Here is a 16,057-nt window from a genome sequence, read left to right on the forward strand (position 1 = left end):
CTATGGGATAGGATACAGAAGCAGCATGGTTCTATATCTGAAAACCTGCATCATTTAGAATAAAAATATTGATAACTAATTTATTATATACATATCCTAGAAAAGGCCAAAAGATATAAATTCTCTTAAGTGCCTTCCTCCCATTCCTGCAAACTTAACTGCGTTCTATCTAGTCATATTCTTTCCTTCTGACTAACTCTTCCACCTCAAGGAATTTATCTGATCAATTGTCCAGGAAAAAAGTCAAACTTCTCCTTGATTTTACATTAATTCTCTAGCTTTAGCTTTTCCTCTTTCCTTCCCTTCACAGCTAAGCTTTTCCATAGATTCCTTTACCCATGTTTTTCCCCTTTGTCATCTCCCATTCACTCTTAAACTCACTGGAATCTCGAAATTGCTATATGGGATTGCTCTTGGCAAAGGCAACTAATGACCATCTTGCTACTAAAGTCTATGAACACTTTGTTTATCTTACTTCATTTCTCTGTGGAGCTCAAAGACAGAGTGAATTTGAGGTACATTAGGGACATTCGAATGGAGATGTGAGTAGGTAATGACATTTGCAGATCTAGAGCTAAGGAAAGAAATCTGGCTCCTTAGGTTTGGGAGTCTTCAGTGAAGCCATAGAATGTGCAGTTTATGAAGGAAGAGGACAAAGAAAGGAACCCTGAGGAACACCAACATTTAGGAGACCAGCAAAGGAAGTACAGGACATGAAGAAACTTGAGGAGTTTTAAAACTTGTGGCAGTTTTAAAATATGTTTTTGATTTTTTGATACTCTTTCTTTCAATAGACAGATCTTAATTCTTCTCCCCTTGAATGTGGGCTGGACTCAGTGACTGCCTTCTAAAGAATAGAATGTAGCTCAAGTGTTGCTAAGTGACTTCTGAGGCTGTGTTATGGAAAGGATAGCTTTACCTTGTTCTCTCAGTCTCTGAATCTCTTGTTTTGGTTGAAGCCAGACAAATGTGTTGTGAGGACATTAAAATAACCCTATAGAGAGGCCAATGCATGGAGAGGCCACATAGAGAGGAGCTAATTTGCCAGCCAGATGAGTGATCCACCTTGAAAGCTGATCTTCCTGCTTCGGTCAAAACTTCAGATGATTCTATATCTTTCAGGTGAAACCCCGGAAACTGTGAAGAAACAAACCATTCCTGTCTGAATATTAGACCTACAGATACCATGAAATAATAAGTAATTATTGATGTTCCAAACTATTTATTATATAGCAATAGATAATTAAAATGAAAGAACCAGAAAGGCAGGAGGAAAGTGAAGAGAGTTTGGTAAGATAATTCAAAGAAAAAAACCTCAAACTTTTCTCATTCTATTGTTAATTACCTATGGATATACCTTAACTCCCTGTATTTCTCTTTTTATTACATTTTAAAAATTACATTACATACAATATCAAGCACAGACACTAAGTGTTGTTCAATGACCTCTCACAATTGCTTACAGTCATGTAACCAGCACCCAAGGCAAAATAATAGAAGACTTCCATCATCTCAGTGAGTCCCCTCTTGCTCCTTTTTAGTCAGGTCTCTTGTTCCAAGTCCAAATCATTCTTTTAATTAGATTATCACAGATTATTTTTGCATCTTTATTTTTATATAAATGGAATTATGCAGTATTATTTTGTGTCTGATTTCTTTCACTCAGCCAACAGTGAGATTCGTTCATGTCATTGCCTATTAGTAGTTCATTCTTTCTTATTAATAAGTAGTATTCTACTGATGAATAAATATACTATGATTTGTTTATCCATTCTTCTCCTTGTATTTCTTAATTAAAACAAGTATAGTTATTTCTTCATCATTGTGGACACATGAAAATTACATGGATAAAATTATACAGAAAAACTTGACATAATAACTTCATATAAATAGGTGGAATGCATTAGGAAACTATTGATAGTTTTCATCTCTACAGAGTCTCCATAGAATGAAAAAGTTATAATCACACTGTTGACCATAAAGAGTACACTGCCCATATAACGTTTAACTTGAAAATGTGAGCGGCCATGCAAAAATCATAAATGAGTCACTTTTTTTGAGAAAAAAATTGACCCGTAAGACACATTTAGAAATAATGACTTAGAAATAAAGAAAATAGGAAAAAAAATTTATTTCTTACACACACACACACACACACACACACACACACACACACACAGGGCTCAGCAATATCTCAAGAGTCATTTTATGTGTGAGGCCAATGAGATATATGGGCCAATAGTGCTGCATATCATAATAGAGTTTTTAATTGTTCTCTGTATAGTATTGGTTACTTTAAATCAACTGTAATTGAACATTTTTATATACTTAATTATATAGTAAAGAGACTTGATACAGATCTTGGAACTGTAATAATTTTTCTATGAAAGCTTTTTTGTTCTTGGTGAATCTAAGATCACGTTCCAGATTTCTTAAGAGCATTTTGTTAATGGCACTAGTTTTAAAAAGAGTTATCTTCCCAGTTCTGAATTTCTGAAGCATAAATAATTTGAAATAATGTTGAATTTGTGATATAGCAAAAGTAGTGAAACTAAGTTTAATTTTGTTATTTCCCCCAGAGAATCAAAATAATAGCAAACCATATATTAACTAATCTCCTGCAGCTTCTAATTTATAATATCTGTCAGTTTTGAATTATGGGAACAGCCAATAGAGTATCTGAAAACACTTTGTTTCTACTTTGCCTTTCTTCCTGGTAATATAAATATCTGAAGAAGTTATTGCTTAACCTATAAAACAGAGACATTGTAATTTATAAATAATAATAAAACCTATTCATTTCTGCTAAACTATGTGACGAGCTGGAAATGGTGATTTGTCTCAGTGGAAAGGACATATGAAAGGAAGAGATTTCCATGTTGTACTTTTTAGGACTCTCCGATCCCATTTTAGCCTTGTTTACTCTCTATCACTAACCTTTTGACAATTTTTCTCATCCTGTTCTTGCTTCTACTTCCTCATATCAATTAAGTGACAGTATACTGTTCTCATCACTATAATCTCACGGTATTGCCAAAGACCAGGCCCCCTTAGGTACAGATTCAAGCAAGAAGTTGGGAATTTGCCTTCTTCACTGGAAGCTGAAAATTAAAGTCAGCAGTTGTAATCAGACTAGAAAGAATACGATTTATCTGGGCTATTGTTCACTGCTATTGGTTTCATTTGTCTCAGCTAGGCAATTAAAAGTAAACCTTTATTATAAAAATTTATGTACAACTCTTTTACAACTGTAAGCCTTACTAGTTCTGAAACTTAGAAAACAAACCTATAGGAATATCATCCTATTATTTCATTTAACTGTTCTAACATGTCTAATTTCAGGGTCTGAAGAAAAGGCTAGGGATATTTTATTCTTAACTAAATGACAGCCTAGCAGTATTGTCAGCAAATACAGCCTGCATCTAGTTTATAAATAAGAGATTTTTAAAAATTTATAAGAGAATGGTCTCCATTGACTATTGTATGTATTATGGTGGTAAATCAAGATATTTTTGTGAAGTTCTCAGGTAGCTGTAGGTTCAAAGCTAATAGCTAATTGTATGATAGATAAAATACTAGCCATGATCATTGTTTAAAATCACAACTTAAACAGTCCATCCACTTGTTTGCCTAGAGGAGGTAATTAATGAAACAGGTAATCCACAATTGTTCACTTTTGGTTCCCCTCACCTCTATCCATAACTAGGCCAGTGGCTTAATAATCAGGTTACTTAATAATTCTAATATTCAATTTTTTATCTTTAAAAATGGAAATTATAATTATAATGTGATTCTAAGGAGTAACAGTAAACTATGTAAAGCACCTAGCATGTGCTTGTTGCAGAATACTCAGTAATTGGTAGTTATATTATTCAGAACAACAAATAATTGGAGATAGTCAATTAGCTTCCCAAAACTGTTTACAATATTTACACAGAAAAACGAAGTATTGTTCTGTTTTGTAATTTGATGTGGTCTCAGTCAGGCCCTAGTCAGGTGAGTCTAGTGTTCATATCAATTTTTATTTGTCTGTTCTCCCTAGAAATCTTAATGATGTAATGACCCCAAAGTTGACAATGACTCTACCTCAGCCCTTCTGAAACTCTTGTGAGATTGAGGGCAGCTTCTACTGCTTCTGAGTGGAACACTGGCATGTGCAGCTTGGATTCTGCTTTCTAAACTACTGCATGTGTTCCATGGATCGTATTTTTCTCACTGATGCAGAAGGAAGGTAGAAGGAAAACACTGAAGTTCATAAAATAAGAATGTGTTTTATATTTTTGAAGGTACCTTGTGCAGCCCTGGCTGTTTACGAGGAGAGCTGATGAGAGCTAGTGTATAATTCTGAAAAAAAAAAAAAAAAGAGTATTGAGTTAGACTTTCTTTAAATTAGCTGAGATCAAGCAGTCTAGGAGTGGGCTTTATTCTAGCATCTTGGCAATATCATTTATTTTAAATACAGCTTTCTAAATGTTAAAATGACCATACCAAAGTAGATATAAATACTCTAAAGTGAGGGGATCATTTCTTAGTGGTTTCACTGAAATTTGCTCTAAGTGCTACAGAGGAGAAGTATGTGGGAATAAGAATAATCAGTTTTATTGATTTGTTCTGGGACTTTGGGCAGGAAATAAAACTATCTTGAACATCCTCATGTCCTTGCATACTGTAGGTGCTTTCAAAATATCTCAAATGTGGATAGAGTTAAACTGTCTGAGTCCTAGGTGCACAATAATCTGCCTAGGCACTGTTGTGGAGATTAGTGAAGACTGGCTGGGGACTCCATATAAATGATTAAAAGAGCTTTTAAAAACAAATACATGAGAGAGAGTTCACAATCGGCCCAGCATCTCTAAACAGTTATTTCAAAAGCAAATACCTCAATGGGAAAAATACCTTTATTTGTCAGCTGGATTGCAGAATTCAAAAAGAAAGAGAAGAGCCTACGCCTTTGTTGGAAAATAAACAATTTAGCTTCCGGAAACGACTTCACAGCTTGAAGCCCAGCAATGCCTATTTCGGATTAAACTGTCTATTAATTAATAGACATTTATCACCTTGCATTGCACCTTTTAGAAAACAAAACCAAAACCCCAAACCCCTGAGGTTTGGAGAGAAGACGACAGAACCCTCACCCCGCAACAACATCGCCCCCTCCCCCCCGCCACACACACACACACACACACACACTCACACACTCACACACACACACACACACACAGCCTGTCTAAAGTGCACAGGATTTAAGAGGCCAAGGGACCCGCGCCGACTCTCGTGGACAATTGGGCCCGTGGGCCCAGCAGGCGCTGCGTCCCAGCGCGTTGGCAGTTGGCGACCCCCCTCGACTCCCCCTCTACTGCGGGCTCCCTGTGGCCTTTGGAGGCTCAGCGAGTCAGTTCCAAATGTTTTCCATATTTGTTCAGCCTCCGTAATTCGAATACCAGGGCAGGCTCTGCCCGCCCAGCGCCTTGCTTGGGGCCCAGCGCGCCGCACACGCACCCACCCACCCACCCACGCAGCCGCCATGGGCAAGGACAAGCAGACCCGCGGCCAGCAGAGGCAGGGGGGGCCGCCGGCCGCGGACGCCGCCGGGCCCGACGACATGGGGCCGAAGAAGGGCAAGGGGGCCCCCAAGGAATGCGGGGAGGAGGAGGCCCGAACGTGCTGCGGCTGCCGGTTCCCGCTGCTGCTCGCCCTGCTGCAGCTGGCCCTGGGCATCGCCGTGACCGTGGTGGGCTTCCTCATGGCGAGCATCAGCTCCTCTCTGCTAGTCAGAGACACTCCATTTTGGGCTGGGATCATTGTAAGCATCAAGTCTGTTTTGCCTAAGCGCGTTTGCGGAACAGGAATGCGAAGCCGCATGGTCGAGTTACGACTAACCCAGCTGCATGCGCCCTTCCCCAGCTCCACTCCTCTAACTCGCGCTCTGCTTGGTGACTGATGCCTGCCACACTTGGTTTGACCGGGGGCCAGGCTGGGCGTCGGAGGACTCGCGCCCCCTCTCCTGCTTGTTGCTCTGAACGCCTCCAGTGGGCCTGACTCTAACGCGCTGGAGCTGGGGAGGCGAGTCAAAGGCTGCTTATTTTGGTCAGATTGAACAGCCTCCGTGACAACAGCAGATTCACTTTGGTTTTTTTCCTTATCCTAGTCCCCGGACCCCACCCTTGTCCCTAAATAAGTAATAAATAGTGAAGTAGTTCATTTTAGTAAAGGCAGGTTATGGAAAATCCTGTACTTGGAGTTGCCCCATTGGGTAGTATTAATTTTATTTTTTACATTTGAGGTTCCATCAGTTAGTTTTATAAAATAATGGTCTAAGGCAGGAAACGCAAACACAGCAAGCACAGCCTTAAATCTGCTGGAGTCTAAAGTGGGATAAACCCAGGGCGCCGTGGCAGAAGTATATTTGGGACTGCTAATGGCTGTACTGTTCTAAGCAGAACACTGCTCAGCTGTTTTGAGTGAGTGTTGAGACATACAGCATACTTGGCTTAATTAAAAGGATTCTTTGATGTGAAAGGGATGGCATCTATTGAGCACCAACTGTGTGCCTGTCCTGATAGAGGCCTTACATATATTATTTCTAATCCCCACATTAGTCTCATGGGATAGTTCTTATTCCATTTCTCAAATGAGAGAACGAGAGGGCAGACTCACTCAGGGTCATGGGTAGGCAAAGTTGGCAAATCAGCCAAGCTGATTTCTTTTTGTACCAGACTACATCTGCATTTTCCTCATTGAGTTACACTGCCACTACATTTGGTTTGTAATTTTAATATGGTATGTTAGAGTTCCTTGTGGTTTACTAAAATCTCATTTGATCCATGAAACAACACTTTGAGGTGGGAACTGTTTTTCCTCTCTGCACACAAAGAAACAGATTAAGAGAAATTAAATGAGATTCTCAAGGCACAGAGATTTAAAGTGGGGGCGTCATGCCAGACTAGAGTGGACACTTCTGGCTCCTAGTCTCCTATTGCATCATTACTGTTATTACTGACCATGGGAGCTATAACTCATACAACTCTAAAAATAATTTTGTACGGGGGTAGATGTTAAAAACACCTGATAAATATGCATCGAGGTAGGTATTTTGTAATTAAGATTATTTGAACTCACAAATTCTTGCAGAGTAATTTAAAACTTTTAATTTGTGTACTAAGAATTCTCATGAAATTATCATGATTGGAGTTTTCTAAATCAAGTGATTTTAAAAATAGCATTTCACTAAGATATACTGGGTATTTTAGTCACCTCAGTGACTGTCAAGATCCTAGAGGGGAAAAATGTCCTCTAAGGTAGGCAAATTAATAGAAAAAAGGACCAAAGTTCCTTTGTTCATTGGTTTTGAATATCATTCATGAATGTGTTTTCTATTTTTTCTTTATTTCAACTTTAAAAAACTTGGTACCAAAAAAGCAAATTGATGAGAAAAAATTTTTTCTCAGTGTCTAAGGCATGAACGTACAAATTGTGCAACTCTGAAATTTCATGAGCTGCAATTAGGAACTTTACATGAGAGCTCCTTGGGTGTGATACAAAGAGTATTATATACAGCAAGGTCTCTATTCTTTCCAGTCTTCTCATTTATAATCTAGGATCCACCTGAAGTTTGCTTGTAGTGACACCTGTACTGATGACATTTGTAATCTTAAATGTTCTTTCAATAGGGAATATATGTAATAGAGAACAGTTAGTGGAGACGCCCCGAGACAAGTGAGAGGAGTCTCTGAGGGGCCAGGTGAGGACAGACTCTCATCCCAGTTGGGCCAGAGCTGCAGGCAACGTTTCACTGCCTTCCACAGACACCGTGCTTGTTGTCCTCATCTCTCTGTCTGTGGTTGGTCATGGAGCACTCTTCCAAGCTTTCAGGGAGACAAGATGGTGAAGGGCAGAAGCATAAACACTGCACCTGGTATTGAGCCCCAGCTCAGCCACTGTTCACTGAATAACTTCGGGCAGGTTATTTAACCTCTCTAGGTTTCCATTTCTTCATTGATTAAATCAGGATGGTAATAGTAATTCCTACCTCTCAGGGTTGTCCTGAGGATTAAATAAATTAAAACATGTTCTAATACTTAGAACAGTGCTGGCTAATGGTAAGCATTCAGTGAGTTAGCTCTTTTTATTAGCGATTAGTGAAGCAATCGTTGGTAGTGGCACTCCTCAAATTCAAAGTGGCTCTCTTTTATCTCTCGTGTTGCAGAATGATCATTTTGGACTTGCTACGGTTCTCAGACCAGTTTGTACCCTGAGGAGATATCAGTTTGGCCATCTCACTTTTTCTGTTCTCAGCCAAGTTGCTGTTAGCAATCTCAGTGGTATTAGATTAGTCCAGTACTTTCTAAATCTCTCTGGAGGTTTATAAAAATTCACTTAGAGGAAAGGAGCCCCCTCAGGATCATTTTCCCTAGAAACATGGGGGTGATTCTGGTCTGATTTATCTCCCAGGGAATACTGAAGAGTTGGCGCTACTTAAGAGACCTGCTGGACCAAAGCAGTACAGGTCAATCCCTGGGCTGAGGCAGAGTCAAACTTGCTTCTAGAATTTAGGCTGAATTCAAGCAGGATCCCCAGACTGATGTACCCACCCCATTGATAGCTTTGCATGCTTTACTCTTCTATTTCTCTTTATATGGTTGCCTCTTATCATATGGTACTTATTCATTTTATAAGGGTTACTATCCTATTACCTTGGTATTTGGGCATCACCATTCTCATAATAGAATCTGGGTATATGGACAAATCCAGAGGTTACTTCTTGTTGGCTAATGTTTGGGTGACTTGACAAATATTCAGTGAACTTCTGGTTATAGGCTGAAGAAGTCCTTGGTGATCTATGATCAGAGATTTATTTCCAGTGGAATTAAAAAAGAAAACAAAACAAATAGGTTATTTCTTGCCGATCCATAAGTATAACTCCCCTCATTCTTCATCAGAGAAATGACTGAAGTCTTTTTACTTTAGTAACAAAAGGTTCCTGTAAAGGAAAAAATAGAATGCAGCCACTATGGAGATTGACTAACCTGTAAAAGTGCCATTCTCCTCTCAAAAATTTTTATAAATGGCTTAAAAGTTATAAGTCACACCACAATGACAATACAAAGTGAAACAGGATATTTGAGGATGAACTTGGCTGGGTTAGGGGATCCTAGGTAATAGAAGTTTGTTTTGCATTTTATTCTATCAATGGTTGAGTAGCTAGGACAAGTAACTAGGCATTCAAGGTGGCTCGTCATTCCAGAATTCCTACTGATGAAAAATACGTATGGACTGAAGGAATCTAAGAACTTTGGGGCCTTTACTTCTTACTCAAATTAATACAGTTTTGGTGTATGTGAAGCATAACATGTTTGAATTTTGCCTTACTTTTTTCTTCATTCAGTAACATTTGTCAGGGGTGTCCACCATGCTAGGCATTGGTCTAAAAATAACAAATTATGTACCAGGAGGAGATCTCCTGATGGACATGTGCCCTTGCCATATCTGACAGTAATGAATACTTCCAATTAGAAAATTTAACCTAGCAAATATTTTTAAAAGCCCATTTACCTTTCAAAGCATTTTCACTTAGTGATTTATTGGCATTGGCATCTTTACTCTGAAGTCAATTTAAGAGCAAACTCTTGCCTCTCATCCCCAATGGGGATGCTTAGTACTTGTTGGTCTCTGGGCCCTTGTACAGAATATTCTTTTCCTTGTTGTGGTTTTTAGCTTTCCTCACTCTCTTTCCATTGCTTCCATAACCCACCCAGGTGGAATAAAATTCCTGAGACATATACCACATTGATCACATTAGAATGTTTAAGGAAAGGGCTTAAAAGGAAGGGAAGAATATATTTCCTTTCCTTAATGTCATTCATAAAACTCATCATACGAATCTGTCATGGTTAAAAGTCTTGTCAAGAATAATTTCTGTAACAGTTATCATATGTTAACGTACTCTAAGGAAGTCAAAATGCAGGTGTATTCGAATTTTAAAAATTTATTTTTAATTTGACTTAATGGAAGAGAAATTGGGTGGTTACTTATTTTAAAGCAGAATATACCCGGAAATTTACATGTAGATAAATGACACACAGCAAGTAAAGAACAGGTATTGTTATTATCTATAATTTATAAGTAGAGAAGAAAAGACATGATGATTTAGCTAAATGATTTGATCATGGTTATGGAAAAAATTAGAAGTGAGGAAGATTGGGCATTGGGGTTTTGGGTAGACCAGAAAACAGGTCAAGAAGCTAAAAGTGGTGTCAATTTTCTATACAGCTGTATTGACATCTGAGCAACTTTATCTGGAATTACACTTTTAGGAATATGTTGTATGGTAATACATTATTTTTTATATAATTTAATATAATTCCATAGTTTAATGTTCCCCTTGTGGTACCTCTGAGAAATAATTTTTATTATAGCAACTGTCACAGGCTTGTTAGGAGCTGAGGAATGATAATTACATGGCCTAACTCAATTTATTACAATAAATAATAATAGGAAAATTATCTAATAGGCTCTTCTAGTAAGTATAAAAATAGAATGTAATTGAATTAATTGGGCAAAAAAATTAATTTTAAAAAATAAAAAGGGAATATTAAAGAATTTGGTAACATGTTTTCTGAAAGAATTTTAGGAATAAGGAAGTTTAGTGATTGAACAAAATCATTTGATGCTTAGAATATTAGGAAAAATGTATATTTCAATTCTATTGCTAGCCTCATACTAAGCCAAATACACCAAGATCAAGAAAGTGCTTATATAATGAGTAAGTTATCCCTGAATCATTGATCTCTTTTTAAAATACGGAGATGGGGCAGATCCTGATATTTTCAATCCTGTAGTGTGGATATATTCAACTCAGAAAATTAGTCTCTGGAAACTTTTGAGATTTCAATTATCATTTGGTTTTATTTTTTTATGATAGAAATACTAATGTAAAGAATTTGGGTGTAGTCAATAAAAAATAGAGAAATTTATTCTCTTCAAGTGTACTATGTTTATGGGGCTCTATGTATCTCCTGACACATAAAGGTTACCTAGTATGTTTTGAATTGAATTCTTTCTATTCCATACTTGCCATTATCAGACCTTCTGTTTGAACTTGTGAAAACCATTTTTAAATTATGATTTGCAGATAAATTAAAGTTTATTGATAACATTTTAAAGAACTGTGAGGTAATAATAAGGAATGTGCTATTGCTCCCTTTTCGATTCCCGAATTTAGGACACATTAGCTTAGCATTATGGAGATGTTTAGTTCATATTATAAAATATCTACAGGATTAAAAAATGAGGTCATTTGACTTATTTTACGTTACCCTAATTAGAAAAAATTAAGACAAATTAAGATTGAAGTAGCTGAATGCTTGGTGTCTTCCTTCTGCAAAGAAAGTAATGGTATAGGTTTCCCTAATATTTGGTCTAACAGTTTTATAGATAGCCACTAATAAGATGTCCACTTTGAATTTGTTCTGAGGAAATGGACATTTTCTAGACTTTTTCTTGCCTTTAGCCTTGTCTATGACATTTCTATGAAGATATTCTTTAACTGGGTCTACTTGCCTGTTTTAGCCTGAAAGGCTGGCATCAGCATTAAAGGTTACACACAAGGGTATGTGAAGAGTTCGGTTGCATATTTCTATGTTGCCGTAGGACAGGAATGGAATCTAGTCATTAAACTTTAATTAGATATCATTTCATGCAAAATATAGTTCATTTTTAGGATCCAGATCCTGGCAAACTAGAGAAATGCTGATCAAAAGACCCCATCAAAATCCAGAGCTGGATAGGACCTCATGATGTATTTTAATCCTGTAGCTATTACTTGCTGTGAATATTCAATTGAGGTTTATTACAGTGAGTTCAGAGCTGAAGGTGAACTTTCTTTTTTTAAGTGGATGTTGGGAATAGTATTTAAGTCATAAACTATATAAAAGCCTTTTTTCAGAGGCACATCTTTTAGATGGTTTGGATGCTTCCTCAAATCTCAGTGTATTGAGATAAAATTTGGCAGGAGTAACTGTCAGATGCCGGCAGCTCACTCAGTCACCCCGGTTAATTTTAAAATTCATGTGTGTACACTCACACATATGGCAATAACCAAAATATATTTTTCTTTCTGTCTTAGTCTGCTCCATCATGGTCAGCTTCTGGTGAGGGCTCTCTTCTCGGCTTGCAGACAGCCACTTTCTCAATGTGTGCTCACGTGATCTTTCCTAAGTGCACGTGCTTGGAAAAAGGAAGAGATTTCTCTCTCTTCCTCTTCATATAAGGCCACGAGTCATATCACATTAGGACCCCACACTTATGACCTCATTTAACCTTAATTACCTCCTAAAAATCCTTCCTCCAAATTTAGTCTCATTTTGGGTTAGGGCTTAAACATATGAATTTGAGAGGACACAATTTAGTCCATAGCACTTTCAGTGAAGAATATAAATTCGTACAACCACCTCAGCGATTCTTATGCTTGATTTACAGCTTATTCATAAAGGCCCTATGGCTTGCATGGAACATTTAAAAATTGGAATGTTTCCGATGAGAATTCTGAGCTAGTAAACTGACATGTGGTAGTGCAATGGGGTGGTGTGACTTTGTGCTCATGCCAGTAGTGAAACATATGGAGGAAGTTTTTTTACTGCATTTACAGATTGCTTCCTTTGTCAAATTTCAGTAAAAATAAAATCCAATAGATTAAGCCAGTGAATACAATTCTAAGGCTGGCTTAGGCATTTCTTTTGCTGCGTTAGTTCTTTAAGGCTTAAGAACTACTGTGTAGTAAATCTCTGCCTTTCTTTACTGCCCTGGGAGTGACTTGCTGCCAGGTTCTAACTGAATGACACCTTGGCTTCAGAGGCGAGGAAATGAGGGTGGTTGGCTGAGCGGCGCAGTTGGGGGATGCTCAGATTTCCAGCAATTAGATGAGCTCTCTGGCTTCTGATGGGCAGCGATCTCATGTGTGATGTTTCTAGAACTCAAGGGAAGCCACCGTTATTTTCATTTTTGAAGATGATTCTGAAAATCAGATTCACACTCTTTGTACTGTGGTATGGGTCATAATAAAACCCTGAGGTGTTTCTACCTTGGGCCTCGTGATGCAGCGGCCTCTAGTAGGAGCCTGCATCTCCTTGGTAGATTCTCCTCTTTGGCAGGACTTCAAGGGCTTATCATAGGATCCTGTTTGTCTAACTTAGAAATCCTGAACTTCGCTCTGATTTACTCTTTCGAGGGCTGCATAAACCCAAACCATCCCAGAGGCATACTATAATATCTCTGGTTTGATTTTTGAGCGTATTTAAAGTTGATGCTCTTTGATTTAATGTTGCTAGAGCCATATCCCCTGCTTAACACAGTGCATCATTGCTGTGTTTCCTGGGCACTGTCAAAAGGCCAGAAAGTGACTGGACATTAGAAAGCAAAGGATTTGTCCATAAAACTCAGATTCTGTTGAAGAAGTTCTGTTGCGGCCTGCTTCTCTTGTTGTAGAAAAATGAACAACTCCCTGCACCTTGCTGGGAGTGCTGTGGGGCTGGGAGAGGCTGCAAGAAACCTTGAGGATGCTGTTTTAGTGGCATCCCACTCAACCTTTATTTTGAAAGTGATTCAGCATTCATTGTAACGAGCCATTAAAACCCCCTTTAAGATAGGTTATTATCAAGGCCTCTCTCGGGTGGAAGATAATGACAGCTGACAAGAAAAGAGGGGGAATTGCAAATGTGTTAACTAGACTCTGACTAGGGACAGAATTTTAGCTTTATTACTAGAAAAAACAAAAAACAAAAACAAAAACAAAACAATACACCAGCTACCTTCTACCTAAAGTATCAGGTGTGGCACACATATCAGGCCATTAGGCTCAAGCTGAGCTTTATCTCACATTTAGCTCTCCCTGGAAAGCTATGAAGGAGGCTTTTTCCAGGATAAGAGAAATAGCATTTCAGTCTTCATCATTTCTGTTGCAGAGTGGAGGGTGCTGCTCAATTAGGGAGAAGAACGCAGGATGACTATGCCCACCTTGGTGAAAGGGTGGAGCATCCAGGGCAATGAAAGGACGAGCTACGACCCTATAAGATGAACACATTATAATCAATGAGAGATATTTCTCCATGACTGCCTACTGCTGAGAGACAGAATTCGACAGTTTTGTTTACATGTTATATGTTCAATAAATTTATTTCTCTCATGCTCTCAGCTAGTCAGATTCTGAAACAGAAGGATCAAATCCATGCAGGTTGGCTTCGTCTCATAATCTTTTTGTGAACAAGTAGTTTAAGATGCCTATTAAAGTGTTTTGACCTGGGTTAAGGGCTTTGAGGCCAAACGTAATTTAAAAAATGAACATAGGGTGACCGTAACTATTGTGTTATAGAACCCTCGATAAATAATTCTCATTCAGTCACCGAATCTAGTGCGTCACAAATTTTTCCACCTCGAGACCTCCCTGAAGCCTCACTCCCCTTCTCCTTGTCCTCACACACACACACATCACAAAAAGCTCAGTGTCTAGCTAACCCATGTTGCCATGGAAGGGAAGAGGAGAAATGCTAGAGAGGCTGCAGGCTGCTTGGGGACACTGACCTCATGTTGAAAAGAACAAAACACTTTTCAAAGGAGAAGTAATATTATATATTACTTAACGTTCCATTATATCTTGTTTTGTTGGTATATATATCATTTTTTTTTTGTAAAAAGTGCTCTCAATTAGAAAAGCCACTTGATAATATTTTTTAAAGGTTGAACAGGATGGTTCTTTCATTTGCACTCCTGTTACAATGTTATATAATTGAGTTTATATTGATTCACTGTGTAACTTCTATATACTGTACTATTTCTTAAGTTTTTATTTATTGTACAATTTAAGATATATGAACTCAAGAGCATTTATGTAGAATTATCTCTACAATCATTTCTAAAGTGGGACTTATTTTGAGAACCTACTTAATTATGCCTGAGTAATAAATTCCATCTTATAACAATACCTTTGGAGTAGGCTACATTTATGAGATTCCTTTCCCTTCTAAAGATTTGAATAATACCAAAATGAAACAAGTGAACTGTAGGTTGTTTATTTTTCCCACAAATGTGTAGCAATTATACCCCTCCTGTCGATTCATGAGAAATGCTGGAACACAGTCTTTCTCTTACATTCTTTGAAAATGGATTATTTTGCAAAGTAGGTATTTATAGAACTTATTGGCAATTAGTTTCTGATAAATCACCAGAAGAATGAGTTAGGTGGTTGGTAAGCAACAGAACAGAATGCTAGAAAAGAAAGAGTACTTACTAGTACTTTGTCTTTCCATATGCCAGGTATGGTGTCCCCAGAACTTCAGTGTCTGGGAAAGGACACACACCTACAAATAACGACAATACAGTTTAGAAAACCCAGTGCTAAGGTGGTATCCTAAAGAAGTAACACAGTGGATGGAGGGTGTGATTAACCCTGTCCGGGGAGGATCAGAAAAGACAAGGAGAGGGGACTTGAAATTGTAGGAGCGTCTCCAGCTTTGAAATAGAACAAATGTGGGTAGACTCCTGGATCTACTGATTTGTAGCCATTTTCAAAATTTTTGTTTGATTTTTACTTTCCTTTTTTGGTGCGGGTTTGAGTAAGTATGGGCAATTTTATGATTTTTTTAATTATGAAAATTTCTAAGTCTACAAAAGCATATAAAGAATAATAAAAGAATCTCTTACTTATACCTAGGTTTGTCAAGTTTTAATATTTCGTCATAAATTTTTTTTTTTTTTTTAAGAAAGAAAACATTACAATACATTGGAATCACTCGTTTCCTTTCTCAATCATATTTTTCTACCCTAAGCTCCTTCTCCGGAGGTTCTATTATCCTGAATTTGTTATTTATCATACCTGTGCATGTTTTCATACTTTTTAAATAGGTACATATGTATAACCAATAATTAATATAGTTTCATATGTTTTAAGTTTTATATAAATGGTAGCATATTATTTTTGCTTATATTTCTTTTGAGATTTATTCATAATGGTACATGGATACCATTCATTCATCTTCCTATACTATATTTCATTATAGGAATACAC

The 16,057-nt window shown here is 37.6% G+C and overlaps 1 protein-coding gene across 1 annotated transcript in view; it reads left to right on the top strand.

The window, feature by feature from the left end:
* Positions 1 to 5,524: 5,524 nt before the first annotated feature.
* The window catches only part of SSPN (sarcospan), a 28,432-nt gene continuing 17,899 nt past the window's right edge, over positions 5,525 to 16,057 (top strand). The window contains 1 exon segment of the mRNA XM_006912697.2: positions 5,525 to 5,803. Within this exon segment, the coding sequence (XP_006912759.1) occupies positions 5,525 to 5,803 (279 nt within the window).

Source organism: Pteropus alecto, unplaced genomic scaffold (assembly GCF_000325575.1).
Source record: "Pteropus alecto unplaced genomic scaffold, ASM32557v1 scaffold103, whole genome shotgun sequence".
NCBI classification, from domain to species: domain Eukaryota; kingdom Metazoa; phylum Chordata; class Mammalia; order Chiroptera; family Pteropodidae; genus Pteropus; species Pteropus alecto.